At 40.0% G+C, this 26,032-nt stretch overlaps 1 protein-coding gene across 1 annotated transcript in view; it reads right to left on the bottom strand.

Moving 5' to 3' along the window:
• plxnb2b (plexin b2b) overlaps positions 1-26,032 on the bottom strand; it is a 219,094-nt gene that overhangs the window by 10,645 nt on the left and 182,417 nt on the right. The window contains 13 exon segments of the mRNA XM_061677999.1: positions 1,269-1,429; positions 2,409-2,560; positions 2,858-2,942; positions 5,191-5,291; positions 7,681-7,837; positions 10,284-10,430; positions 11,023-11,089; positions 13,151-13,332; positions 17,266-17,495; positions 17,930-18,030; positions 19,376-19,512; positions 20,864-21,043; positions 23,048-23,245. Coding sequence (XP_061533983.1) covers positions 1,269-1,429; positions 2,409-2,560; positions 2,858-2,942; positions 5,191-5,291; positions 7,681-7,837; positions 10,284-10,430; positions 11,023-11,089; positions 13,151-13,332; positions 17,266-17,495; positions 17,930-18,030; positions 19,376-19,512; positions 20,864-21,043; positions 23,048-23,245 — 1,898 coding nt within the window.

Here is a 26,032-nt window from a genome sequence, read left to right as displayed (position 1 = left end):
GAAAATATGTTTTCAAAGAATGTTGCAGTAAAGATAGAATAGAGTCCTGAAGTTGTAATATTGCGAAAATAATGTTCAAATATGACAACTTTGTAAGGATTGAGAATGTAGTCCTAAATGATAAAAAAGTTGGAAGAAAACTATTTTCCTCAAGAGTAAAATCATAATATTACAAGAAACGGCGTGAACCTACGAGAATAATGCTGTAATTAAACAAAGAAAAAACATCTAAATATGCAATATTCTGATATTCTGAAAAAAAGTCTGAATTTACGAGAAAAAAGCACTGATATTAGAAGAAAAAGTTTTAATGTTAAGAGAATAAATGATAAATGATGAAAATGATACTACTGATTGGAATGATTAAAAGTGTGATGATGACCACAGAACAGAAAATGGGGGAAAATGCTGATGCAAAGAACCTCTGCTATTCGTGTGGGATTTGGATCGAGCCCTGCGGCGAATAGCAAAAATCTGCAAGTAATTGACGGACGGCCACACAAAAAGTTTGTAATCGGCTATAAATTTCACTCATTCAACCAATAGCTTGACTAAATCAGGCTCCTCCCCTCACTTCAACATAAGTGCTTTCTACTAAAATGCCACCAGATGGTGCCTTTGCAATCCATCCATCCATTCATCCATTTTCTGTACCGCTTATCCTCACTAGGGTCCTCGGCGGACTGGAGTCAAGTCCAGCTATCTTCGGCCGAGAGACGGGGTACACCCTGAACTGGTCGCCAGCCAATCGCAGGGCACATAGAAACAAACAACCATTTACACTCACATTCACACTTACTGACAATTTAGAGTCTTCAATCAACCTACCATGCATGTTTTTGGGATGTGGGAGGAAAGCGGCGTACCCGGAGAAAACCCATACAAGCACAGCGAGAACATGCAAACTCCACACAGGCGAGGCCAGGATTTGAACCCCAGTCCTCAGAACAGTGAGGCAGATGTGCTAACCAGTCGTCCACTGTGCCGCCCTGCCTTTGCAATATTTATTTACATTAGACACAGCTTTGGCCTGAGCACAAAAACAAATGGCAAGTTTTTCAGTTTTACCACCGAAAAATCCATGTGTAGGTGAATTTGCAAATGCAAAACCACAAATATGCAGGGATTCACTGCTCATAATTTCTAATAAGACTGTTGCCTGTCCAGTTCATACCCATAAATCCCCATGAAAAGTGTCCAGCTTTCACCCCTACGAATCTTAAGCCCATTTGAAAAAGCAAATTGCACCGCATTTTTCCAGTTTCTACCTGTTGGTCTTCCAAATGTGGATGGTCTCGTCATCTACATTGTTGTGCTTCAGCGCCTGCTCATCCAGGAAGTCAAAGAAGTATTTGACTGCCGGTGGCACCACTGCCCCAGAGCACAGCACGCTGCGGAAGAAGTCGTCCACAAACTGCTGCAACGTTCCCTGGAAGAAACAGCAAAGCGCAATGAGTCAGAGAAGCACCAGGAATATTAAAATGCAGGTGGGATGCGGAACTATTTTAGCATTTACTTCGGGTCAACCGTAACAACAAAAATAATCCATCCCCAAGACAACGGATTTAGAAACTGCCAAAGCAGCAACAGGTGGCGGTACAACAAGTGGGATGAAAGTACTTTGTGAAAAAGACATAACTAACAATGGCAGACGAGGGTAAATGGGAATCATGTCTGGACAGAGCAAAGAGAAGTTATTCCTGCATATAACAAGAACGTTAACATAGATGCAGCTGGACAATATAACAGTACTCACAAGCATATGTTCTTAATCCTTTGCGAATAATGAGTAATATTACTGCAGATTATTAGAGTAGTTGAGTGAAACTTCTTCATTTGTCAGCATGACTGCCGCCTGGTGATCAAGTCATGTGATCAAGTCTATCTGATCAAGTCATGCACACCAGAAGGATCCAAAATGACTTAATTATAATTCACAAACTGTTTCATTCTTTACCTTCTATTTAATTATGTTATTATTACTATATGTTTTAATAAATTATAATAATAAAGGGTGCTATTTTCCTTATTTTTTAAAAAAAAACATTTTTTGTTTATTTTTCTGGGGAGACTGGAAGGGATTAATGGAATTTCCATTCATTTTAATGGGTCAGTTGATTTGAGATACAAGTGTTTTGAGTTATGAGCGTTGTCACGGAATAAATTAAAGTTAATGCACCACTTTATTACGGGAGAAAAACGTTACCGAAACAAGACTGGTTGCAATAATGAGGTCAGTTAGAATTAAACCTTTTTGACAAAAAAATAACAAAATGCTGTGACTTTAGCTGTAGGAAAAAATTAGCATGGACAATATATTCACTTGGTACGATGCAAATATGTATGTGAGCGTGGACAAAATAAGAGTGTGCAGTTAAATAATTGTCAAGTGGAGAAGAAATGTGCACCTTGACAGAGAGCAGTCGAGTGAGATAAATCTCAGTGATGGCTTTGGTCATGGACTTGTCCTTAATGCTGCCCCGCTTGGACTTGATCTCGTCCAATTCGTCGGTGGGCCTCACCAGGTGAAACACCTTGTCGTCTTCCAACAGAGCGTTCCCTGAAACAACACTTGAACAGTTACACTACTCGCTTATGCATGCAGACTCCAAGAATGTGTGCAGATCACAACAAGCGTTTGTTGCCACGGCTCAATTTGAATGAGCGCACCGAGGACATCAAAGACAAACGCTTGAGTAAAAATCAGTCTTTATGAAACGCACGTAAAAAGAAAGTGCATCTCATTTGAAAGTAATCTAAAAAGCGGAGCTCGAAATAAAACCTGAATTAGCATGCCAAATGAGAGCGGGGATGTGGGTGAAGGCCTGGGGAAATGTCATCCTTTCAAAACACTTACGCTCTTCGTGGTTTTCCTGGTTCTGGTCGTAGTTCTGCTGAGTGTGAAGCACTCGCGACAAGACTAAGGTGGCGTTGTCGTGGACCTGCAATGCAAGCAGATGGGGAAAAAAACAACAATAACTACAGTGGTACCTCAATTTACGAGTGTACAGAGACACGAGAATATTTGTTTTTGTTCTTTCTAATCTTGCAAAAGTATGAATTTATTCTCATAATGATCATCTATCATTGGCGACAATCAAATTTAAATGGGCTCTTCTTTGGCCGCTCCTGAAGTTTGCAATGTAAAGGGGTTAGGTAGCTTTTGCATCAATAACAACTCCTTGGTCCAGCTAACAACACACCTAGTCCTCACATAGTCCTATTCGTCGTCGTCTTTCGTGACCCTGAACAAATTTATGATCAATGCAACCAAGCAGACAACCATGCTGGGTCTTCACATGATCATGTTTAGAATTTGTTTTCTTCACAAACAGAGGGATTAGCAGCACACAGGGGCCATAGATACAGCTTTTAACGGACAAGCCAAGAGGTAGGTAACGAAAGAAGGGCGCCAAAGAAGAATGAAGATTGAAGCGCATGAAAGGCGGTACACAAGGGGGATATTTGCAGGTGGCCTTTGTTTACAAAGGGTCGATGCGGTGAAAGGGAGATTTAGAGGGCTTCTGTCACTTCTGCGGTTTGAACTAAATGGTGGTGAGAAGGGACTGTAGTGCTTTTGTCATTATTCTGGTGTGTCTTTCTCGTGTGAACACTCAACAACCACTACATTAGCTATACCTGCACGAGCTGGAGCAAGCATTCTGTCTGCAAAGATAGAAAGTAAAACCACTTTTTTAGCCGAGGTTTTAGGTTTTAATTTAGAAGAATAATGTGAGGATAAGCCGTAGGGAAAATGGGTGGATGAATGTTATAACACCACAAGACCAAAGTCGCTTAGCCTAGTACGCTCGCTAATACTATTGATGAACCTCATTTGAAGGTCGTTTGTTTGTGTTGAATAATTTAACTACTGAATCTAGTGGTTAATGTAAGATGGCTTCATGGTTGTGTACTGTACACATGCTAGATGCATGGTGTTGATGCTTTGCTGATTACCTTTTTTGACTGTGTTGTTGAAGACCACAATAAATCAATTCTAACGGAATACCAGTTGTCTTTAACTTGACCACACCCCTCTGCAACTTGCCACTCTGAGCATTTCACAACTCCTGGAGAGACCCTCACGCAACCCTTATGACACTGCCTGTTTTAAGTGTTTGCCACTATCATGTAGCAACAAGAGGCTCCCAGTTCTGATCCCCGACGAGGGTTCACTGTATTACGAGAAGTCTTTAGATGACGCAAAAGTCGTAATATTGCCAGAAAATTGTTGTAATGCTACCAAAATAAACTCATACGTCGCGAGAAAAAGTCATAATGTTACAGGCCTGAACTTTATTTTTCAGGAAAACTAAGTCATACAATTCTGAGAAAAATGCAGTAAAATTAAAATATTACAAGAAAAAGTTGTGACATTATGAAGTAGTCATGTTATGAGAATAATGTACCGGTAATATTAATATAATAATGTTGCAAAGTTGCGAGAATAAACCTGTATGACAAGAAAAAGTCATGAGAAAAAAAAGACATGATTTTACGGGAATTAAAATAATAATTAAAAAAAATACAAGGAGAGGAATAGAAGTTACACGAATGAAGATGGAGTGTCACAAGAAGTCAAGGTATTATGAGGAAAATGTTGTAATGTTACGACAATAATGTTGTAATACTCCAAAAAAAAAAATTGTAAATCACGAGAAAAAAAAGAAGCAATGTTCAAGGAATTAAAATAATTAGTTATATCTCTAAAGGAGTTAAGCTCTAAGACTGAAGATGTAAAGATGTAATATTACAGGAAAAAAAGCTGTACTTTCTGATACAAAAATGAATGTAATGTCATCAAAATGGAAGAAAAGCTGCCATTTTTAGCCCTAATACTTATAAGGTTACGAGTATAATGTGAGGACAAAGTCACTAGAATGAACATGACATGAAAAAAGTTGTCATATGAAATGAAGATGGTGTTAGTATAAGAATAAAGTTGCAGAATGACTACTTGTAAAGTTACAAAAAAAATGTAATATGTGAATTTGTGTAGTGCTATGAGTTTAAAATTTTGATTTACAAGAAAAAAGTCATAATATGAAAATAAAGTCGTAATGTCACAGGAAAAATGTTGTAATGTTATGAGATCAAAGTCACTCTTGGTGTTGATTGACACAGCAAACACACCTACAAGTCACTTCCTGTTTTCCTCACGAAAGATAAACAAATACGGGGGTTACGTACGTTGTAGTGAGCCAATGTGTTGACGCGTTTCCATCTGCCCTCTTTCTGGGATGTCAAGTCCAGATCAGATAGAATCTGGCCCGTGGAGCCCGGGCGCCACTCTGTAGAAAGAAAAGGAAGAAAAAGAGAAAAAAAAGTGTTGACATGAGGTGGGGAGTAATAAGCTATATTTACTGTTACCTTAAGCTAACTTTTTGTATACATTGTACTTTTCACAGTAGTTTTAATGCAACATACCTTTTACTTTCAAGCATTTTTTTCTTTTTTTAGAAACGCTATTTTTACTCTGTTATATTGCGCTACATTCTTGTATTTACAGGTGTTTCTTATTGCTTGCATGATCTATTTTCGTTTGGCAGAGACACTTTATCACATGACTTTCTTTAACCAATCCAACGTAACCACTAATGGCGTCTGACTTCATTTTACAAATCAAATGGAGGCAGGCAGTCACAAGAGCCTCACGCAGCAGACATGAAGCAGGTCAGTAATCAGTATTTCCCTCACAGATAGACTCCAGCTCAGCCGCGACCCGAGTGAGGATAAGCAGTGTTTAAAATGGATGGATGGACTGCATAAAAAAAAAATCCGCTGTCATTTGAGTCTCCCTAAAAAGTCAACATTTCAGCTTACAAGAATTCCACTTGGATCTTGAGAAATATACAAGATGCTGTCTCGGTCTGCATTTGCAAAATGCCAGCAGGTCAACCATAGCACGTGAATGAAAATTGCAGTTCCTCTGACCCAATTCGACCCGTTGGAGTTGTCTGTACCTCGCTGTGCAAGGGGTTGTGCACATTCAAAAAGGAAAAGCAAACCGCAATGTATGCACCTACAACAGTATATGTAATATTAACCGGCAGCAGCACTGTGGTTTCGCTGCAATTGGGAATATATATATATATATATATATATATATATATATAAAACTGCTGCGGTGTGCAGACCAGATAGCTGACTTTGTTGGAAAAAGTCTATGTAATTCCAAAGCTGATTGGCAGCTCGACACTTTTTGAAGGGCGATGAGATTTCACTGCCGTGGAGACCTGAATTTGGGTGCCATTGCGGCTCATTTACAATTAGCGCAACATGAGAGGGTTATCGTAGCGATACGCCGCGAAAGGCGACAGATCTGCGCTTATCTGAATCGCAGAATGGAATGAGCTCGGCTGTGTGCGTGGGAATTGGGAAAAAAAAAACTCTTTGATGTGGCAAAAATGTCTGTGGAGATTTGAGCTTTTGAAGTCAGCTCCCCCAAGGTTTGCGACTTTAGATCTTTGTTTAGCGAATAAAAGATTCTTTTTCCCTGCTATGACTGAATAACCCGTTTCGGAGCTAAAAAAAAAAGAAAAAAAAAATGTCAAAACATGTTTTCAATAGAAAAAGTGTACTCATCTGTTCCAGGATCAGGAAAACCTTTAATAACTATAGAATAAATATTTTAATGTAATATATATAAATGTCACACAAGTTTAAAGTTGCATTTAAAACTGTAAAATAAGTTAAACCTGCCGTTTGTTGGCAAGATTCTCTGGTTATTCGTCATATATCTTCCAGGTACAGGCTGTCTACATCAGCACCTGCTGTTAGCATCTGCTTGGTAAAACTAGCTTATTTAATGTAAATGCTATTTAACGAATGGTATTGTTCATATTGTACTGAGCTGCCAGACGCTTTTCCATGTCACCGTACCTAACTTTTCTGGACCGATGGTTATCATCAAACTCTCTCTCTTTGCCATAATTTTGGTAGCTTTCCGTAGTGGAATCACACCAAAAACAAACAAAAATAATAATAAAAAAAACAACATGTTTTTGATTGCACTCCAAATGGTGCCACTTTTTAGCTTCCACTGTATACGGATGTAAAAACAATAAAACTTTTAAAACACTTTTCCGATCCCACTTGTGACTACGCTTTAAAAAAAAAAAAAAAAAAAGATGAACGACAAATCTAGTGACTTTTTGTGTTGTTATTGGATACTTTGAGCAGAAGTCACAGCATACTCCTGGTCCAGACTGCTTATGAATGGCACTTGCTTGAATCCATCACTGGCTAATCCAACCAGATCTCGCCCGTATCATCTATCCATCCATTTTCTGTAACACTTCGCAGGTCACGGGTGACCACATATGAAATCAACAATTTACACAAAAATTTACAGCTAAGGACAATTTAGAGTCATCAATAAACGTAACAAGTATATTTTTGGAATGTAGGAAGAATCTGGAGTACCCAAAAAAAAAAAACCATGCAGAAGAAAAAGTTAGTCACGTCACAAAATTGTTGTCACTCTTGCAGACATAAAAAAAAAAGAAAAGTTAAAGAGTAAACTTCATCCTTCGAAGCTTGCGGAATGGAGGTTTTGTGAGCTATGCTGACACCATACAAAGACTGCGCTGCGTCTTAAAAGGAACATTTTTACCCAGATGATTTGTTCCAATTCTGAAATCTCACTGGTATCCATCTGACTGTAATCTCTTCACTCACCCAGCGTGACGCTGTCCACCTTGGGCCGCGTGGAGTAGGGCAGGTTCCTGTACACCTGCTCGATGATCTTCTCCTTCACCTGCGAGACGGTGTCGCAGCTCAAAACCTTGACGGGTGTCACATCGGGACCCTCGCCGTGCACCAGCACTTGCAGCGTCTGGAGATAAGACACACAAGTCAGAAAGAGACAGGAATATACAAACATTGCCTCCCGTACACAGACAACAAACAACAGCATCTGTATAGTGATCTTGACATGGTCATTTTTTTCAATGAGACATAATAATTGAAGGCAGCACGGTGGTTGACTGGTCAGAGCGTCAGCCTCACAGTTCTGAGGACCCGGGTTCAATCCCCGGCCCCGTCTGTGTGGAGTTTGCATGTTCTCCCCGTGCCTGCGCGGGTTTTCTCCGGGCACTCCGGTTTCCTCCCACATCCCAAAAACATGTATTAATTGGAGACTCTAAATTGCCCGTAGGTGTGAATGTGAGTACGGATGGTTGTTTGTTTCTATGTGCCCTGCGATTGACTGGCAACCAGTTCAGGGTGTACCCCGCCTCCTGCCCGATGACAGCTGGGATAGGCTCCTGCACGCCCGCGACCCTAGTGAGGAGAAGCGGCTCAGAAAATGGATGGATGGAGAATGATTGAATTTCATTACAGACAAACAAAACCAAAGTTCAATGGAAAGTAGGCCTCTTTACAAATATTAAAAATGTAGTTCCTCTTTTGGAATTTGTTGTTTTGCCATTATAGTCTTGTTCAAGGTCATTCATATATCAAAGCCAGGAAACTGCGAAAACCAAACCGCGTTGTACACATCCCTCCACACAAGACACGTGAACAAACAACAATTGCGGAGAACGACTGTCAAGGCAGAGACATTTGATCCAAAGAGAGACTAAGGGCAGCTAAATTAAGAATGTGGGCAGCAGCAAGATAGGTAGCTACAGCATAGTAGAGACTGAGGGCAGTCTAACCTCACTCATATGGTATGGTGGTATTTTTGGTATTGTTGTCTTATTAAAGGTCATTCATATATTTTGGTATTGTTGTCTTGTTAAAGGTCATTCTTGTATTAAAGTTAGAATCACGCGGTGGTTTTGGTAAAATTACAAAGGAGAATGAGGGTCTCGGTGTATTTGAATTCTCAGTAGGGCAGACAACATTTTGTCAGAGAGGAGACTGACGGCGTCAGCATATAAAGAAATGGAGTGCAAGAAAATGGATCACTGCGGCAAAGTAGAGACTGAGGGCAATGACAAAACAGTGCTGCAACAAAGTGCAGAATGTGAGCAACAAGAAAACGGAGTGCTACAACAAAGTGGAGACTGAGGCCAGCAAGAAAACACAGCGTTGCAGCAAAGTGGTGGTGACTATGGGCAGCAATAAATTGGACTGCTGCAATAAAGTGGAGACTGAGGGCAATCTTACATTACCCATACAGTTTCCCCATTATTTGTTGTTTGTGGATTGTTGTCTTACTAAAGGTAATTTCTATATTACAAAATTAAATTCAGTGTTTTTTTTGTTTTTGTTTTTGGTGATGAAAGTAAGTCATGTTTAGTGAAGCAAAACATTTTGAAATGTAAATTAGATTGCATGCATGTCTGCTTACGCCAAAACATTTGTATCACGTCTAAAATTACCCCTAATTTCTAGTTAGTTCCCAAGAATTCCAATTACTTTTCAGGGAAAGTGTCCAACTTGCCAAGTGGGTATCGTGTGGTCTCCCACCCACAACACACACAGTTCTGCTGTCAAGATGTGGTCGTCATAGTAACCGGGCTTCTCTCACTCTCTCTCTCTCTCCCTCTCGCACACACACACACAAACACAGGCGGTGGCACCTGATAGAAATCCTGTCACCTCGACCCCAGCTAAATGACCGCGGCTCAGCGGGAGCAACTTGAGTCATTCGGTCAGGAACTAATTGACCACTTGATGCAATCAAAAGCATGGCAAAGGGGGAAGTGGACGCAGCCAATCCAATCCCACTTGCTCTGCATTTGAGTGTCAGTGTGAAGAGGAGCCCGTGAAATCCAAAGCAACCCTGGAGGCTTGTGTAATCAAGTCCACGGGGGGGGGGGGCTTTGCCTTACTCTCGACACTGTAATTCAATCACAGGAAGCCATCCATCACCGTGATGGGAGATGGCGTGATTGGGGGGGGCTGATTCGATAATTGTCCTCGACAACGCCATTACCCACCGGCCTTTTTATTCTTTTTTTTTTTTTTTTTTTTTTTAGTTTGTGTGTTTTGACTTTAACGGTATTCACATTAGCCTCTCTGTGACTGAGGGGTGAAAAGGTCCAAACGGATAGGGCTCGTAATGGTTCCATGTAGGAACTTGTGGCATTTCCAAGCCGAGCTGCATGAACTGGCCTCGGTGTCTTTTTCCACTTGAGTACATGACACCGAAAATGGATGTCATACAACAGCAGCCGGTCGCCTCAGGGCAATCTTTTTTTTTTTTTTTCAGCTCGGATACATGCCGTTACCATGGCGACTGTGAAGCACAACCATGCAATATTTTAAGTAGCTGTCAATGTATATTTTTACGTTACTGTGTCCGTGTTTCAGTGTATATGTGTCCATCTCACCAGCACAGAGTACTCCACGTCATCGCCCAGCAGGCCAGTGTCGTTGAGGGTGTACTTGGCTTTCTTCACTCGGGCATCCACGGGTCCTTTCTCAATCTGGTGCTTGATCGCCCGGAACAGTTTGTACAGGGGCTCGCCTGCCGAGTCCTGACGCACAAAAAAGTGTTATAATTAAGAGCCTTGTAATTATTAATTCATTCATCTTCCATTCCGCTTATCCTCACTAGGGTCGCGGCGTGCTGGAGCCTATCCCAGCAATCTTCAGGCGAGAGGCGGGGTACACCCTGAACTGGCCGCCAGCCAATCGCAGGGCACATATAAACAAACAACCATTCGCGCACACCTACGGGCAATTTAGAGTCATTATTTGATTAAAAAATATAGAACCGGGGGAAACGACAAAAACCATGCATTGAACGCATCACTAAGAGCAAGGCATGCTAACACAAATCAAGAAAGGTGAACAAGGGTCTCGTGAATTTACTTCTCGGCAAGAGAGATGAATTTTATTTAACAGGAGCTTGAGGACAGCAAGAAAACAGACCCGTGAGGCAAAAAGGAGAATGTGGGCAACAAGAATGTGGGTCACAAGAAAACTGAGAGCAATACAATGAACAGTTTCAGCAAAGAAGAGCCTGAAGGTAGCGAGAAAACGAACCGCTGCAGCAAAGTGGAGAATGTGGGCAAAAAGAAATCAATGCTCATGCCACAGTGAATGCATCTCAATGACTTGTGTTACCTTTAGGAACTGGTAAAGGCAGATGGACATCCAGTTGCACAACATCCTTTCCACCACTGTTTCTGATCTGAAACATACATTATATGACATTTCCTAAATTTACAGACAGAAGAAATATTTTTTGAATTTGAAACTTATATACGTGTAATGCGATACAGTATAACTAAATAGATTATTAGATTATTTTCGATTAGAATATATGATATTGATATTTTCAATTACAATGGAATAAACAGTAATTGAAACTAAAAAGTATGTTAGCCATATTTGAGACTTTTAAAGACCTTTTTAAGGCCAGTCCAATCAAATTAAGTATCTGTACTTCTCATTCAATCCGACCGTTCATATTGTATTATGCTAAACTACTTTTTAAAATATGCATGATCATATATTCATGTTATTCATGTTTTTTCACCACACGTTACATTGTCAGAAGTTCTTTAAAAAACAATCATAATCATCCCTTAAAATCTGCAGCAAATAATGTCAAGCCTACTTAAAGAGCGTCTTTTTTTTGTTTTGTTTTCCTTGCTGCTGGGTCAATTATCCCAGCGACAGTTTGGAATGTGGTGATGCACATTTAAGGCAGAGTTTCTGCACAATGTTGACAAGGCACATTTATGCACAGCCTGTCAGTGTCAACATCGATCAAACGACTCCATACTCAGTCGACACTTTGACAGACCCGCATGACAGATATCTGCGGGCGGAAACCTCCGTCGTCCCCATGCATTGATAGCGGTTAGCATGCCTAATTAGATGTGTTTAAGAAGGGAGGTGGGGGCGGGGGTCTCGTGTTGGCGCAATGACCTAATCAGCATAATGAGCCTCTCCACTGCGGGATAATTAAGACATGCATTTGTTTAACAGCCAGTGGCTAAGTGGCAAAACATGGCAGAGAGTTCAAGTGATATTGGCGCATCTCTGTAACAGTGAGGGATGACAAAAGAGACAGGCTTCTGTTTTGGATGCTTTGACCTTCACATGATCATTTACTCCAGTTAGATGGTTATCAGGCTATTCCTATAAAATGACCCTGCAAAATAGCCAGGTCCAGCATTGCAGACCCTTCCCCAATGGTCACTAGCCCTCTCAAAAGTATTATGACCGGGTTAATATAAATTAACTTCAAGAAGACAATGTGCATGCAAACAGCAAAATACGCAAGCTTGCTGACAGATTGGGCAATGGCTGGGTGGCCATTTTTGGCTAATGTTAGCATTTTATGAGCACACAGCGAACCTTCACTTGGCAACATGACTCAGTTTGCAAGCTGACTCTAATAAATATACAGTATTTCACATTTCTGAGACGTTTTTACACCAATTTCAATCAAATCAAATCAAATTCAAATCCATTTTACTATGACAGAGTAGACATGTTAAGCTTAACATCTAACTACACACATATGATGGAAATTATGAAACAAAAGTGTAATCATTTACTCTGCAACTAGCCACTGTTTCCACCGTCATTGAAGAAAGACAAAGTTGTTGTCGTAATGAAAATACGAGAGGGTTTCGTACAGGGGAAGTTTACCCCATAATGACAGGGTGTCCAGCAATTTCAGGGACACATGCAAAATGTTCAATATGATCATGAAAATAGAATATACCTGATCAAAAAAAAAAAAAAAAAAAAAAAAAAAAAAAAAAATTGCATATATCCAGTGAAAAAAAAATGGTATAAAATGATGGAACCACATTTTAAGAGACATCGGTATGTGTGCAAATGTTTGCCCACCTATAATAAGACCTCAGAGTTTCATTATTCCGCTATATTTTCATGATCCCAGTAGCGTATTGTTCTGGGCCTGATAAATTACCCCTTAACTAACTTTAAACAGTATTTACAGGGTTTTAAATCAGTTGAAATTCGAAATATAAATTCATTGATGTCTGATTATGACGCACACAAAAAATTATGTCTAAAATTTGAACAAATTTCCAATTGGTTTCCATTATTGAACATGGAAATTTTCCAATTTGCCCAACTGGATATTTACTAATTTCGATTGATTACTACCAAGGCAAGTGCCCCAGGGCTCGGGAACTTGAAAATTGAGAGTTAATTCGTATTTATTATCAAAACAAATGATTTTACATACACATTTTAACTCCTTACTCACCGGCGCAGCATGAGTTTGGGGTTTTTGCTGTGCACATATTCTTCCATGAGTTCCAGCAGCAGCGTCCGCATGATGTCCGTGTAGTACTCCAGCTTGCCGTGCAGTGCCACCGTCAGCAGGGAGGCGAAATACACCTTGGCCCTGGCGTTGAAGTCGTGACTGCGCTCCAGGGTGCGGATAAACTGCAAACGACATAAGCCAAAATAGGATAGATTAAGAAAAAGACTGCGGCTGTGTCCATAAGGGTGGAAATTTCTGGTAAATGTCAAGAAAGGTTTCCAGCAATATCCCTGTGAAGTTGTAAATATTCAAAATTGTATTGCATTGGTAAAGTTGATATCGACCAGCTATTTGTGAACAAAAGACTTTGATTAGGCTCTTTTGTGACTAGTATTATACATTAGAGTCCATCTGTTTGTCATGTTTGACAAGAATGAGCACGGAATGAAAAGATAGAATGCTACCTTAACTTCTTCCGCTAGCCACAAGCTAACTAACAATGTTGTGTGAACAAAGGACTTTTGATTAGGATCGCTTGTGACTAGTATTGTAAATTTGTAATGTAGTTGTTTATTTTGTTTGACTATAAGGATCACTAAGCAAAGATGTAGACTGCTACATTAGCATCTCTCCCTAGCCACAAGCTAGCGAGCCGCTGCCTGGTTTAGTCATGTTTAATGCTGTCTGTTTTAGTTTAGTCGGTTTCAACTTCCCGTTTTTTGTTCCATTGTATTAGCTCAGCCGATGTGAACAAAGAACTTTGATTTGGATCTTTTGTTATGAGTGTCATACTTTTGAGACAATCCGTTTGAGATATTTGACAAGGAGCACTGAGGTAATATGCAGACTGCTACATTAGTTAGCTAGCCGCCGAGACTTCGAAGCGTTACTCGTTTGTAAAGATTTCTACTTTGCGTTTTTCTTCCATTGTATTGGTGCAGCCGTTATAGAGCAACATTTTATAAGCACTGTTGTTGTACATTAACGTCCATTTTCCAAAAAGAAGCAGTGAGTAAACATGTAGATTTCTGCTCTGTTAGCTTCTCACATTAGCCAGCTAGCCGTCCGCTTGTCACTTGTGTTTTATGTTATGTTTGAGCATTTTACATTACATTTATGTTTGAATTTCACTTGGAGGTAACGCTGTAAATGTTCTAATAATGACGAACAGCAAACCGACACTAATGATGGAGGTAAGCAGTTGTGCTCTGTGGCCAGGCTTAGCAAAAAATACAAATGAGAGGCAGGGGAAGCTCTCAGAGATTTGCAGTTAACCCGTCCAAGGCTGCTCCTGTGCCAGCAGTGTTGGATTATTAGAAGCCTTCCAATCCGCCGATCCGTCGTGTCTTCAGCCGTCTAATATTGGACACGTCAGTATCTGACAGTGGGTGCCAGGGTAAGACATGCCGAATTAAAAATAGGAGCCAATAAAGGATTCCTAGCTTAGATGTAGGAGTGTGAACAGGCACAGATGCGTATGTTTAACTCGGCGAGATAAAAGGTTCACGTAAATCATAAGACAGAAGTATTACTTACATGAGTTATTTTCTTACCATTAATTAAAAATATCCATAGATGCAAAACAAATCCAGTTTATCATCCGGTAGAATTTTCCTGAAGAAAACATCACTGCTAACACTCCCCCACAAGGCAGGTTATACATTAGCATCTTAATGTTAGTAGGCTTAGCATAAAATAACAGCAAAATGTCATGGTTAGTGAACGCCAGACTAATCAGATGACAAGTCTGTAACATGTTGCATCTTAGCATGCTAAGATTAGCTATGTAGCATAGGGAGGGAATGCAATTTGGTATTCGCCTGAAACATTCACTAAAAAGTCAAATACAGATGATCTCAGGTCAGGTGTTGTTTGTAACACTTATACATACATACATAGATAAAACCATATTTGTTTTTCATTATTTCAGGTACCCTTTAAATGTAGATAAAAAAGTCCCATATTTATCATGCAAAATAAAAATAAATTGTGTAAATAAAATATGTACGTAAAAAAATAAAATAAAACAACAATAATAATATAGAATAAATTATCTATAAAATAACAAAAAACAACAAGATGCATACAAATAAAATGCATACAATAAAAACAGTAAAAATCTAACCATCTAATCATTTACAAAGGGCAAAATTTGTCAAATCTCTTTCCAGAAGCTGTAATCCCTGGAATGTCACAGAACATTTCATTTGGATTTGATCCACACTGTGCATTTGGCAGCACTCTCAATTTAAAATGAAAAATCCCATCTAACATGTCCGGGCCCAGATATCTCCGGCAAATGGCAACAGCTGAGGCTTGAAATTTGTTGAGCTTATGTAGGATCATGTATTATTTGCTCTGAGCAGGTTGCTGCCTTACTGACATGATGCACCTTGTACACGGTTTTGCTGTTTAATATAGTTTTGATCTACTTCTTTGCAATACACTGCTAAACCTAGAGATTAGGGCTGCACAATTGATCAAATTTTCATCGTGATTGCGATTTTGGCTGCCGTGATTAAATGAGCCTGATTGCATGTGACTTTTTACATTTAAAATGCGGGCACTGGTGCATATGTAATGTGCTTCATTTGTAGCACTGCCCACAACCAGGGGGCCGACACATGGTTAAGGCACTGTGCCAACATCAAAATGAAAGCCTAAAAAGGGATTGATGCCCATTGTAGTAATATATGAAACTTATATTTCAAAGTTGGCCCTCTCAGCACGTTGGCGGCGAGGTGGCGGGTCACGCTGAGACACAATTAACAATCGTTGTAGCGGCTGCCTTGACTGCAACCTTTCAGCTGGTCTGATCGCAACAAAAAAACACCTGCGTGAATAGAGAGGGAAATCACAACTGCCGAGTTCTATGCAGTTTGTGACCGTGCTCGACTGACCAATGGTCAAGCAGAAGAACGGAGACGTACCGTCCTTGACAATTCCTTATATCGACGACGTAGATTTTGCAAAGTTGGTGCTTGCAGCCTAATGTTACTGCCTTCTATGTATGAACTGTATATGCTTCTATTAAATTGCAATTCATGATTGCACTTTGTAATAGCACATTTATTCAGTTAGCCCTTGCTAACGAAGAATTTTTTGGGTACATTTTTTGTTTCGATTATCTATCGATTATTCTTATTTAAAGATTAATTTTGAACTGAAAACTGCTAAATAATGTTTGCTTAAAAGCAGTGCAATAAAAATAAAGATGTTTCCCTAACGAGGAATAATCGTGGTTAATAATCATGATTACAACATTGATCAAAATAATTGTATTATTTTGGCCATAATCTTGCAGCCCAACTAGAGATGCTTTTCACTGTTTTTGCAAAAATAAATAATCATAATTGTGCATTGTATTGAGCAGTGAGCCTCCAGACCCACTCAATGAAGGTGAAAACTGCGATATAGAGAGACCATATAAAAATTATTTAAAAAAAAAAAATAGTTTTACCCCTCCCACACACTTTTAACACATTTAGACACATTAAAACACACTTTTTAAACACATTGTGAACATATCTTTTATCTGGTGGCGTGGCGTGTAATGTCGGCGATTTTGCATGTGAGCGTCAGGGTGGGAGCTGTGGCTGACAGCAGCTCCAGCTTGTGTGTGCGTTCAATGAGCGGCTGAAAGTGCATCGGCGACAGTGGCTGTCCTTTCCCACATGCCATGGCAATACAGTAAGTAGGGGGACAGAGACCGAACCCTTCCGTGAATCCCTGACAAAAGTTTTGTCATTGCCTATAAATGCCACAAGATGGTGGCAAAGCACTTTTTTCTAATAGACAAAGCTATGGCCTGACTAACTGAAACTCCTCCCCCTCAGGTTAACATTGGTACTTGGCACCAAGATGCCACTAGATAGCGCAAAATTAATATTTTTATAAGAGACAAGTGTTTTTCAGTGAATAATGCAGGCTAGGTTCCTCCCCCAAAAAATCAGTGAATAGTTGAATCTGCAAATGTGGGTGTTCATTGTACCGTGAAAACCTATTAAAAATAAGAACTATAAAACCGCAGATTTCCGCAATATAGCGTGGATTTTTGCGATAGACGATCAGATGTTCCAGAACTAAATCAGTGATATGTGTAAATGTGTGCTTACATTGATGAGGAAGGTCTTAGAGTTGAGGAGGTTGGAGAACTGGTTGAGCGCCTGCGTCACGGTGGCCCGCCGAGCCTCGGGGATGTCTAGCTTGCCTGTGATCATCACGTCGTTGGCGCCGTCCTTGGAAGGCAGGAAGAAGACACGGTCTGTGTAGGTCTTGTAGTCCAGGAAGGGGATGCGACCCTCGCTCAGGTCGTTGGTATGGTCCTCCATTTCAATCATCAGGTCTGCCGCACGGAAACAACAGGTCACTGGCTGTTTTTTCTATTGGCATAACTGTACTGCAGATGTATATGATTTATTTCAAAAGAAAGCGACATGGTGCTTCACAATAAATCAATCAACAAAATAAAATAATTGAGAAAATTATGCAAACAGTGAAATACAAGAGAAATGATAAACTGTAGATACGTAAATACTGTAGATGTATAAAATAACTACTAAAGTCTACAGTTGGGAAAACATATCTTCTGTTGTATCCATATATCTTAGAATACACTTATGTTTTGAATTGTTGTAGTCCCCGAATATATTATTTATTAGGCAATATTACTGTTTCGTTATGCTATCAGTATCGATGGAATAGCATTGCAATAATATTGTACCATGAATAACGATTCCCACCACTACTGTACAAACAGCGCGAAGGGCGGTGCCGTACCTGTGAACTCTTTCTTGCAGCGATCTCGCACGCTCTCCTCCAGGTTCTCCAGCTGGTGTTTCACCTTCTCGTACTCCCTCTCGGCCTGTTGACTCTTCCTCCTGCACGCACAGGCGCGCACACGCATGCACACACCGTTCAGCGTTACTCCAACATGATTCAGACAAACACTTCAGACGACGAGGGATTTTACCTCCTGCTCAAAAGCTCATTTCCTAAATCGAGTTGTTGTACAAAGCTCTGCGGTATCCAAATATCTGCCTTTGTTAACTATGCCGCTCTGATTGATTTTTGAGTTTTGTTAAATTTGTCTTTTTAGTCGCAGTTAGTATTATTATGACTTACTTGCTTTGCTGGTGTGTCATTTAACCGAAAACATGATTACAGAGCAAAGAAACGAGCAACTGGAGAGCATATAATAACACAAGACAGAGCTGGAAAATAAAACGATCAGAAGCTATTATAATTTGAAAAGCAATAACAACAATAGATATACACACTGCTGACATTATCGCAGTAATAGATTATCATTGTAAGGTATGTCAATGGAGAGGCAATCTGTTTCAATTCAGTACTAACAACCAATGTATATAGGTACATATATATACACTGTATGTACCAGTAATTGATGTCAATATATTGTGCATGATTTTCACGCCAGCAAAATTTATTGTATTTATATTTATGCATTCTGAGAAGTTTTATATGAATTCTGTTATCAATAAATGTCAGACATACTGTACAGTGGACCCACGCATACTCGCGGTTCCGCACCTATTCGCTGATTTAAAAAAAAAAAAAAAAGAATTCTCAATTTTCTTCAAAGTTTTTTTTCTGGGGTGTTTAGGATAGATATAATCATATTATTTCAATGTGTCCTGCATTGTATTATATGGATGTGTTAGTACTATAATGCTGTATTAGCATGGAGATCAATGGGAAGGAGTAAATAGGTTCCTACTTCCTCCCACTCCTTTTTCAACATGTAGAATAGTTGAGTAAATTTAAAAGAATATATATTTTGATTTACGCACATACTGTATTTATAATAAATATGATATATTATAATGCATGACACTAATAATGAATAGACTTTTTTGATTAATGAGTATCTTTTAACTGGGAATCAAACAAGTGCCCAAGAGAGATTGGTTTAAAAGTATGCTAATCCTTTTTTCGCCCCCATTCATTTTAACAAAAAATTCTGCATTGAAAATTAGGTAAACTATTTCTAGATTGATATACAACATTCACTCGTGTATTCGAAAAATCCTGGTTATGGTAAAAGTTAGCAGAATCCTGTAAAATGGTGCAAACGCATGCATGGATGACAATTTATTCTATTTCAAACTATTATATTGTGCAGGTATACCAAATTTTCTGTCCGTTGAGTGTAGCCACAGTATACTGCAGTGTTTGTCACTTAGACGAGACAGAGTGACTTACCTGTAGCAGTAGACGGAGATGGCAATGATGAGCAGCATGGGCACAATGACGGCAGGGATGATGATGTAAAGCGACAAATCGTTCTTCGTCTCATACTGCACCGAGCCCACCACCCACTCCCCTTTGCCAAACTTGATCTGTGGATAAACCACATAAAAAGAGAGGGTGAATCTTATTATCAAGTGCTTTTTAGACATTTATTCGGGTATAGCCGGGGTCAATGCGAAAAGCGCAGAGGGAGAGGGGAATCTACATAATTACGCCGCATTTTTTTGCCGAACAGCCGCTGGGCCTTCGAGTGTTTTAAAGTGCTGTAGTTGGTGGCCTCGTATTGAGTGAACAAATCCATGACTGTATTTTGTCTGACACTTAAATCAGGCGAATTTTCTATATGACACATCCTGCGCTGTCAAGAGTCCAGCCGTGGCCTTTTTTCATACAGCGGTGAAAATTAAACAATAGCTCACTGAGTGCTGAGCTGACACCGCCTATCATCATCACCGGAGCAAGGCTATGAAATAAAGAAAATTATAATACAACGCCCCGCGACCCTTGTGAGGATAACCGGCTCAGAGAATGGATGGATGGATAATACAACACATACGATTTGTGTTCAGTGGAACCTCCAACGAAACTAACTCCGTGCACATCACAAGGATTAACTGTATAAATATGTTTTGCTTTCTCTTTGGCTTTTTGAGTTTTTTTTCTTGTAAGGAATGTAACACTGTATAGAATCGGCTATATGGAACATATTAAATTCTTTTAACGCTTGTGAATCACTTAAGAAACTTACTTAAACCTTTGCCGCCAAGTTCATAAAGGCTTTATGATGGTGACAGTTTAAACCGCAGAACAGACTACAGTGGCGCCTTGAGATAAGAGTGACTCGACCTCAGAGTTTTTGAGTTTTTTGATTTTATTTTTGCTTTAACCTACGAGTGGAGATACGAGCGATGTATGGTCGTAGCACAACAGTGAACAATTCTTTTTAAAAGAGGCTTCACGCTTTATGTCTCTCCCAGTTGAAGTTAATTGTTACAATAAAAATAAAAGAGAGAATTACACTTTGTGTATTGAAAACAACCACAACAGTTTAGTCTCTCAGTCCGCTAGCTTAATGCTGATGCTAAATACCATTTATGTTGAGATGCAATAACCCTTCAAACAACGGATTGAACACAAACGTTATATCACAGTACTCCCAATCATATATTCTTTACCCTCTGTGAAGACAAACTAATATTAGTGTCATCCTGATTAGCTGAGAGGAGTTAAGATGTCTCAATGAACAGTATCTAGCTGCATCTGTCGTATATTGCCCAAGGTGGCCAAGGCGGGCACACCAGAAAGAGCAGCACAGTGACCATTCAATTAATGTGGTGTGACATAAAAACTGTGTTTCCGAACAGATTGTGTCTGACATGAGAGGTTCCACTGTAATGTAATAGTGTAATGTAAAAACAGCTGGACTGATGAGTTTCTGACCATTAGGTCCAGCAGCTCGGGCCGAGTGTCGCGGCGATGTCTCCGTGAGCGAGCGCGGGGCTGCGTGGAGGGCGGGTCTAGGAACAGCTTGTCGTCCTGGAGAGTGTTGACCACACAGGGAACGTCGCCCACAAAGGCCTGAGCCTCATTGGCAGTCATGGCTTTGGAGAAGCCTCGACCCTGCAGGACAGTGGAGGAGGGGAAGAATTAACTGGTAAGGGAACCTTCCATGCATGACAACCTCCCAATCCTTCCACAAGGTTGGACAACATGTTTGTACATGTCACAGCTACTTACAGGTGGCAACAGCTCAAGCATTCTCATACAAAACAAACTCTTCTAATGTCATTTAACCAAGGCAGAGCACTTGAGAAAACAGGGTAAATGGTTATAATGATACTTGTAGGCTTCTTCTCTACCACTGTTGTTTGAATGTGTGCAGAACTGAAAACAATGGGAAAACCTGTTTTGTTTGGGATTGATAAATAAAAAAAATCAAAATAAATCTAGCAGAACCTGTAGCTGAGGAGAATTAATCGATTGGATGTTGTAAATAGGAAAGACATGACCGCTATCCGTGGAAGGGTTAAACTCAAATGCGTCATATGCAAGAGAATTACTGGCTTATTTTCTGCAAAGTTTCAAAGCAGCTCTTTAACTGTATTTCCTAGTAGGTGAGTGGCAGACTGAATAAGATGGTTGAGCTTATTAAGTACAAGGACATTTCTTGTAAATGTCTTACATTAGTCTAATGGCCTCACCACATTGGGTCAGAACGTTCTCTTTTAGGCTCCGTACAACTGTATGTGCATATAGACAGGCCTTCACTTACACTAATGGATTCTGGAGGATGAAGAACAGATGACTAATTTGCATTATGTATGTTTACACAAAGAAAGGCTTATGAGGAGACATTATGAGCCCCACCCACACACCCCGACACTGACATAACAGCAGTCAATAAGCCGCTACACAGCTGCGATAATTAGTCAAGAACTTAGCCGTAGGCACACTTATACGGATCGTGATAATATTGGGTTAGGCTAAGCCCTCTCTCAGTCTTATTTTGTTTTACAGTTTGCGATATCACAAAAGCAAAAAAGTTACAGTTCTGCTTGACATGTTTGTTTTCACTAAAAGCTCGTTTTCTCAGCTTTATGGTCAGAAACCAACATTTTGGGTGAAACCAACCCATGTTCTACTGCTGATTACGAAAGAACAGAAAAAGGTAGAAACAAGGCGAATCCAGGTGAATGAAGAGATTGTACTCTTTTGCCAAGTATGATACTTATTTTGTCATAGAACACAAAGTTCTGTGGGTCTTGAAAGATCACTCAAAATGTTCTAAAAGCGGCTGCAATGTGGGGAACGCAGCTTTAAAAAACAGCTGATAGTGAGTGAAAGACTCTAAATTGTTCACGAGTGTGAATGTGTGTGTGAATGCTTATTTGTACATGCCCTGTGACTGTCCGCAGACCAGTGTACCCCGCCTCTTGCCCAAAGTCAGATGGCCTAGGCAGTTGACCCGCAACCCAAATGAAGACAAGCACTCTTGTAACTGGTTAGAAGGGCAATATTTGTATACAATTTGTATGGGTCGTGTGTGTATGTTTCTGAAAGGCTGACCTAAGCAGATATATACAACAAGAAAAATGCAATCAGAATAATGTATATGTAATTCTGTGTTTACCTCTAATCAGCCCTTTAATTCTCATATTTAAATGCACGTTATTTTTTTGACTTGATTTCAATTGTGTTTAATGGTATTCCCTTCGCTTTCAAGAAAAATGCAATTAAATAAGAACAACAAACGACACAGGAAGTCACCAAAATAAAACATGAAATTCCTGCTCTAAAAATCACTTGTCACCCACTTGAATGGATCCTTCAACTTTATTGAATTACGAGGCGGGAAACGACGACATAAAATTTCTAATTGCGGCAAACGCTTCAATGGACCTCACAATCTCACTGTCGAGTGAGAATACTAAACATGCGGCTATTATGTAATCGTAACTGCGACGGGGGAGGGAAAAGTGTCATTTTTCTTTGCTTTCCATTTTTATCCTAGAATCACATCAAGACAGTGACTCAGTAAAAACAAAGTGCTGTCATATCCTCAGCGCAACATCAACAATAAACCCGTCTGACTCACACCCGCGCTAACAGGCCGCAATTACTCACGTTAACGTTGATGATGCTGGATTCCGTGAAGACCCTCTTGGGCAGCTCGTAGAAGATGGGGTCCGGGTGGTAGTCGAAGTACCTCAGCTCCTTCTCCCACTTGTCCAGCTGGATGTACGTCCTGATTTGCTGACTCAGCGAGTCGTTGACCGGCGGCGAGCGAAAGTGGATGACGGTGTCGTTCTTCTCGTGGGCGACCTGGCACCCGAGTGGGATAAGTGGACAATAACATAAGTTAGGATAACATAAAAGGCATTAAAAGGATATGAGGCGGTATATTACGTATCATTAAACAGACGGGCTTCCATTCATACTGTAAAGGCTTAGAGTGAGTGTTTGAAGTGAGGTATGCACATACCGACTTTTAACATCTGAACTGATACTGAATACATACTGTTCATTTTCCATAAACACAGAGTATGTTCTGGGGTAATTTTGACCCACTCTTAAGAATATCCTCATAATAACTGTGTATATCAAATTATGGACTACTTTTCTAAATATATTAATATCCTGTCAGACAATGAATACATGGCTGATTAATCCTTCAAAAGGGGAAAGGGTATTTTCACTTGCTAAATAGCAAGTACAATGGTGCATGAGATTAGTTTAACTCGTTCCGTGACCACGCTCGTTACTCAAAACACTCGTATCTCAAATCATCTTTCGGCATTGGACTAAATGGAAATATCGTTAATCCGTTCCACCATGCTCAAAAAAAACAATACAACATTTGTAAAGTGTTTTTAATAAGGAAAATTGCACTCTATAGTATTGTACTTTTGTCATGGGTGTGTGTTAGGGTTGTTGTCTTCCCCCTGTCTCGTACACACCTGCTCCTGAGAGCATCTTCCCCACCTGTACCTCGTTTACCGTATTACCCCATGCATTTAACCTCGTGACTCATTCTTTTTGGTCGCCAGTTCGTTGTACTTGTCACGTTCCAGCATTCCTTGTTTCCATGTCAGCCACTCATAGTAACACTAGACCCTGTTCTGATTATTGACCTTGCCTCTTTGTTTTTTGGATACTGTTGCCTTTTCGGATTGACTGCCTGTGTACCGACCTCTGCTCGTTTATTAAACCTCTCCTTTTTTGAAACTGTCCATTTGTATTGGAGTCGTGCATTTTGGGTCCTGTCCTCTGTTCCGTTCATGACAACGTTGTAAAAACATAACATAATTGAATAGAAAGTAAAGAAAAACCTCTGGTGTGTCCGACGAAGAGGAGTTTCAAAACTACTTCAATTGACTTAGTAAGCTGCTGTAATTGTAGTCATTTTTCACAGAGGATAAATAACACATGCCTGTGAGTACTGTTATATTATCAGTCTACATGTGTCTACGTGTTAGCCCATCGATGGCATTTCCCTAAAGCAAACTCATGTGGTTGTTTTAAATACACAATATGCAGTTCTCTTGGTTTATGTTTTATGTTTAGTTTGACAATAAACTGGGAGATGTTGCCTCTTTTTCCTTTGAAGAATTGTTCATTATCTGGGTTCAGTGGCATCATACTGTACAGCGCTCATATCAAATTTTTGCTCGAAAGACAAAGCAAAAATCGGCTGAACGACGGCTCCTTTCTTGAAAAATTCGTAAGTCAGGTAACTTGTGTCTCAAGGCACCACTGTACTTGTTTTGCAGTCACCCTTTGACCTCTGTATGACTACCATTCTGATGCTATTTTACTCTTTCACCGTTTCGAGATTCACCCATGACCCTTCAAAGATCAACAGCCGCATGCTTCTGCAGGAACCTGCGCAAATGTAGTGGACGGACACAGACAGTTCTCAGGATTGTTTCAAGCTTCCCTCTTGAACACTGTTACTACTGTCCCATAAAAACATACACACATGGATGGCATGTATAGCTTTACATTGCAAGAGTCCCACCACCTTCCTTGATTAAACACAGCGACAAATTTAAAATCCATTCCAGCAGACACAGGTCAAATTTGACCCAGAACAGCCTCAGTGCACATAAACTTTGTAGGACCTGTACAAAAGAATTCAATTTTTAAATATTTTCATTCATTTTGGGTCACTTTTGAAAAAGTCATCAAATTACAGGGTGAAGCAATGACATTTAGGGTATTTTTATTGCTGCCAAATCTCAAAACGGGTCAAATTTGACCTGAACAGTATGTAAGGGTTAAACTATGAGAGACTCCACACATGAGGGGGAGTGGGGTATGGGGGGTTGAATTAAAAATCGCCCTTGCATATTCTTAATTGCTCTTATCGTGTGTGGTGTACTAAAGACCAATATTTCCACAGACAATCGAGTTCTTGGATCGGAAAAACTCAGAGCTGACCACACGCATAAGGATTTATAATGTCAAATATTGGAACAAGTTGAACATCCACTATCGGTGGGCTTGACTGTTTTCTGAGTAGCGAGGAATGGCAATAGACAAGTAGATACGTTCCACAAAAATATCTGCATAAACGGACTGATGAGGTGGTATTTTTTGTCACTGTGTGATGGCACCCAACAATGTGCTTCCTGCAGCAACATAGCGAGTTCAACTAGTCACAGTGGCGGCAAACATTCACACCACCCCCGTCACCGCCTCCATTGCCATCTGTTATGAAGAGGGTGCAATGCATTGACATCTTCTCCGACCCTTGATAAACTCCCCTGGACCAAAACATTAGGTACACAATCAAGGGAGAGCCTACAAAACAAACAAATCTACCTATAATAATGCTCAGTTTTGATTGACACTTTCAGAGAGGTATTGATTTAACATATACAACATGTTTACTATTGTGATTGTAGTTTGCAGTGGTGCAATGAGGGACCCTTATCACACACAAACACAAATTGTCAAGCTGTGACCTTTTGGAGCAGAGTAATTGAGACTTTTTTGTCATACAGCCAGTCATTAAACTTCATCAAACTTCACTGTCATACCCAGCGATACCCTGAACAGACGTCAGTCTGTCCAGAACTCAGCTGTCAAAGTTCTCACCCACACCAA

This window comes from Phycodurus eques, chromosome 5 (assembly GCF_024500275.1).
Source record: "Phycodurus eques isolate BA_2022a chromosome 5, UOR_Pequ_1.1, whole genome shotgun sequence".
NCBI classification, from domain to species: domain Eukaryota; kingdom Metazoa; phylum Chordata; class Actinopteri; order Syngnathiformes; family Syngnathidae; genus Phycodurus; species Phycodurus eques.
The sequence above is the reverse complement of the archived record's forward strand: the minus strand, read 5'-3'. Positions and strand labels throughout refer to the sequence as shown.